The sequence below is a fragment of the Hordeum vulgare genome, chromosome 7H (genome assembly GCF_904849725.1).
Source record: "Hordeum vulgare subsp. vulgare chromosome 7H, MorexV3_pseudomolecules_assembly, whole genome shotgun sequence".
NCBI lineage: Eukaryota > Viridiplantae > Streptophyta > Magnoliopsida > Poales > Poaceae > Hordeum > Hordeum vulgare.
In genome coordinates this window covers 621,133,231-621,137,550 of record NC_058524.1, presented here as the reverse complement: position 1 = coordinate 621,137,550, position 4,320 = coordinate 621,133,231, and the positions used below count along the sequence as shown (strand labels likewise).

The window sequence follows — 4,320 nt, the reverse complement described above, 5'->3', positions numbered from 1 at the left end:
TGGTTAGGATTCCATTGCGGCTAACAAGATGAGAGGTGTAATAGGAAAACAAAGATGGACATCGAGGGGAGCACAAGTGGTCCCATATGGTGATTTTCTGTATGGTGACGGGAGTTGTGGAGAAAGATGTGATGTGGTCAATATCAAAGAGGAGTAACAATATCAAGCATGCAGAGAAAGGCGGGTCGACGTCGTTGTCCCTCCATCACCGGAGCCGCAAAACTTGTTGTAGTAGACACTCGGAAAGTCGTCGTGCTAAGACCCCATAAGACCAGCGCATCAGAACAACAACCGCTGCCGATGAAGAGTAGCGTAGATCGGAAAATTCCACACTATAGACGAGGAACACATCCATAAGCCCACGGACGATGCTAGACGCACCATCGAGTTGGGGGCTAGGCAGGGAGAAGTTTATTCCTACTTTTGGGGAACCATCACCGTCTGACATTCCTAAGCAGGATACAAACCCTAGTATATCTCAAAGAAACATATGAAAACGGAGCCCTTCCGCCGACAAGGGTTGGGATCGACTGCACCTCCATGGCCCTAGGCCCACCGGAGACGAGACCAACAATGACGCCGGCAGGAGGCAGAAGAACCCTAAACTTATTTTGAGGGGGGCATAAAACTTTACAATATTGGCTTTCATACTTGTGTTATATCCAATTGAATTGGTTCTAAACTATGTGTATTGATCAAAACGTAATGCACGTGCATCTTTACTAGTTTTAAAAATAATTCTTAACTATTTAACCTTTTTTTAATTATTACGAAATAATCTACAACCAGAAAACAGAGTGTATTTGCCGATTATGTCATCCCTATCCAGGAAATAGTTTCTGGTAATGCACAAAAAAAAGAAACACTTTTTATTCGTCATGCTACCATCCCTTGAATCAGAAGGAAAAAAATACACATAAGCAAATTATTAATCAGCAACAACACTCATGTCCACTAAAAGGAATTAATCTTGGGACGTCGCCGTCCCTGACGGCGACCCGGGGCGCTCCATCTCTTGCGCCACCATCCTCCGGCTGCGGTTGATGGTGATGAGGCAGAGGCAGGCGTGCTCCTCCAGCTCCTCCAGCTGAGACCTCAGGTCCTCCCCGCACTCCTCCTCCTCCCGCGCCACCTCCTGCAGCAGCGGCCGCTCGCCGTGCCCGGACACCGCGATGCGCGCCATGTCGCGCCCGTGCTCCAGCTCGTCGTGCGCGCGCCGCACCATGCGGCTCACCGTGTCCAGGTCGCGCCCCACGATGTACGCTCCCCGCGCCGCCGCGTCCACTGCCGCCTCACCCGCGCGCGCGTGCCACCGCCGCCGCCTGCCATGGAGGCGGCCGGCCAGCTTTTTGACGGCGTTCGTCCGGCATGCCACGGGCCTGGTGCTAGTGGCGCAGAAGGCCACCGCCGCGGCCGCGCCCACGCCGATGACAGCGTGCGCGGCGAACACCACCGCGGCCACCACGGCCGTGGCCGACGCGCCGACGACTGCGGTCGCGGCCGCGCACCGCGCGAAGTGCGCCATCTTGGCGAGCCTCCTCAGCCGGCGGCGCGCCGCGGCGAGGCGCTTGGAGAGCGGGGCGCAGCGCGCGTGCGCCTCGTCGAACCCGTCGAGCCGGCCACCGGCCGGCGAGAGCGGGTTATCCTCGCGGACGTGCAGCACAAGGGCGTCCCTCGTGGCAGTGGTAGTGTTGTCATCGTCGCCGTCACCTTCGACGTCCAGGCGGTGGAGCAGGCGGCGGAGCACGAGGTGGTGCCTGCGCGCGGCTCCCACGGCGGCGAGCAGCGCGGAGCACGCCTCGCAGGCGTCCCTCGTCACGTCGAAGTACTCCAGCAGGAGCGCCTCCACGTGGTGGCGGCGGCGGCGGCACCCCCACCGACGCCGGCGCCGGTGCCGACGCCCAGCGGCCCGGGCGAGCGCCTCCGGTCTCGGCTCCAGCTCGAAATCGTCGAGAATTGTGTAGGAGCACGACGGCTCCTTATCCAGGGCCGCAGCGCCGTCGTCGAGCATTTCGAGGCTGGTGCTGGGCCTGGACGAGAGCTTGAATGTCTGCCTGAAGCTGCGGTGCGCGTGCGACCAGAGGTCGAGGAAGGACCTGGACTTGAACGCGCGGCCGTACTCCTCGTCGACGTCGAGCGGGCTGCGCGGCGGCGGCGCCGCCGGAGACACCGACGACGACGAGCTGCTGCTCCCGTCCATCATGGCGTCCGCTGCATGCAATGCACAGAAATGATTGAATAAATGAAGCAAATCGAGCTACACTCTGAGCATATATGGCAACGCGTGGAGAAATATTTCTCTTCAAACTTAGTCAGAAAGTATTGGAAAATACGAGGCGTCAAGAAATGGCCTTGCGACTTTTGGGAGCAGTACACATCTTGCTCGCTGTTGCTTGAGACGCAAGTGAAGCACTAGCATTTGCAATTAGAGTGGTAGTGTGCACCACTCACAAGTTAAAGCTCCAAGGGAAACACGCATTGCTCAACGACTATTAATTTCAACCGTTTCTACTTTCTAGCATTCCTTCGATAAATCTAGTTTTTTACTCTCTCCGTTCTGAAATATACGATGTTTTAGATATTTCAATATAGACTACATACATATTGGAAAAAGTGAACATAAACATTAAAATGTGTCTATAGATATCTTATTCAGAAGAAAGTTCAAACATCTTATACTTGTGAACAAAGGGATTATAGGTTTATAGCTCATGGTTTGAACATTACCTCCGGAAATTAGTTAGCATCGATCGTTTTATGCACGCAATAATAGCTTTATGGTTGTATGCATGATATCACTTTCACCGTAAATTCATCATAATTTCATTAATTCCAGGCATACTGCAATAACTACAGTTTCATTATAATTTCAGTAATTATGACAACAACAAAAATTCATTTTACAGTTTCAAATATTTTGTTGGATCTTGGTCAAATTCAAGTGGAAATATGAGGTTTTTGATAGAAATAAACTGAAATCAATCTAATTTTCTGAAATTTAGTGATTTTCGCTATGGCCGATGTATTCTAAAACTGGAATTCAAAACCTCAAAGTAACCCGATATGCTTATTAATTAGCACTTGATTGTCACGAGAGTTTAGCTTTATCTCAATGTGACATCACAAAATTCGGGTATTCAACACTCTTTGCTACTACTTCTCGACAGAGAGTACAAAAACAACTATCGCGGGGTAGAAATTAACATTTACTCCTTACGAAAAGCCTCGATGCATGCATGAAAAGAACGAAACAATCTACGACGTCTCTAGGTAGAATTTTGTCAAAAATCAAAACCAGAGATGAAAATTATTATCCCAACGGATTGAGGTGGAATTAGAACTTACGAGTGCTGACGCTAAACATGGATTTAGCCAATGAAGAAGGAGACGATGAAAAGGGCCACATTGGATCGAATCCCTCAAACCAGAAGCACCAAGGGGAATTACAATCTTCACTCTATCTCTTAATGTTGCACAAGGCAGATGCATGTATATGTGCACTTGTAGTTTGACAAAGCCTGGCGAGCAACGAATGTATTTGGACATGTGATATGAAAAAGAATGTGCCATCCCCTCACATATATATATAGGGATCGATGGATGGATCGTCTGCAATTGTCATGTGTTAACTCGGATGGAGATCTTGCAAGGCAAGGAAGGGAAGGAAGACAAGCTAGCCAAAAGGATGAATGAAGACATAACAGTGGGTTCTTTCCCGGTAACGCACAAACAAAAGGAAATGAGTTAAGGCGACACGGCATGCATGCACATGGATGTAAAGCGGAACACTCCGAAAAGCAGGAGCACACACGGTGGCGGCTGGCTGTGCCGTGCCATTTGCCGGCCGTGTCGTTGACTTGCGTGGAGTAGCTAGCTAGCACAGTTCCGGCAATTCCATGTGTGAAACAAGTAAGGACCGGTCATATGTGGCGACGTACGTACGTACGTACGTATAGGTGGATTGTTGGCCGTTCTAGAAAGAGATTAGCGTGCACACATGCATGATGGAAGAAGGTGTCGATCCATCGTTTGATCGTCGTGTACGTGGACGCGGAACGATCACGTCGGTCCGAGATCGCGCTGCCACGAGTTAAGTTGTTGCTCCTACGGCTAAGTTTGGCACGATCGATCAGGTTGTGTGTGGTCGATCCATGCGTTTTTGGTGGAGCCTGCTGGCTATGTATGTACGGCGGCCGGTGGTGGGTCGTCGGCGGTGACACGCACGGATGGACCCAATCACCCCAAGTACGCGCGTGTCACGGTGTCGCCTGTCGTGCGTGCCGGCGACATGGTGACCGGCCGGAAGCTAGCTATAGCCGG

At 51.3% G+C, this 4,320-nt stretch overlaps 1 protein-coding gene across 1 annotated transcript; it reads right to left on the bottom strand.

The window, feature by feature from the left end:
* Positions 1-833: 833 nt before the first annotated feature.
* Positions 834-3,674, bottom strand: LOC123411826 (putative UPF0496 protein 2). Its single transcript, XM_045104780.1, has 2 exons — positions 3,346-3,674; positions 834-2,211 (listed from the first exon to the last, which is right to left on the bottom strand). The coding sequence occupies exons 1-2, from the start codon at positions 3,404-3,406 to the stop codon at positions 965-967; spliced, it is 1,308 nt and encodes a 435-aa protein (XP_044960715.1). The 5' UTR covers positions 3,407-3,674; the 3' UTR covers positions 834-964.
* Positions 3,675-4,320: the final 646 nt, after the last annotated feature.

Bases quoted from the DNA above. Each gene is read 5' to 3' on its own strand.
- LOC123411826 (XM_045104780.1), bottom strand. From the start codon at position 3,406: ATGTGGCCCTTTTCATCGTCTCCTTCTTCATTGGCTAAATCCATGTTT. The intron at 2,212-3,345 runs GTAAGTTCTAAT...CATTGCATGCAG, and splicing joins CATGTTTAGCGTCAGCACTC to CGGACGCCATGATGGACGGG.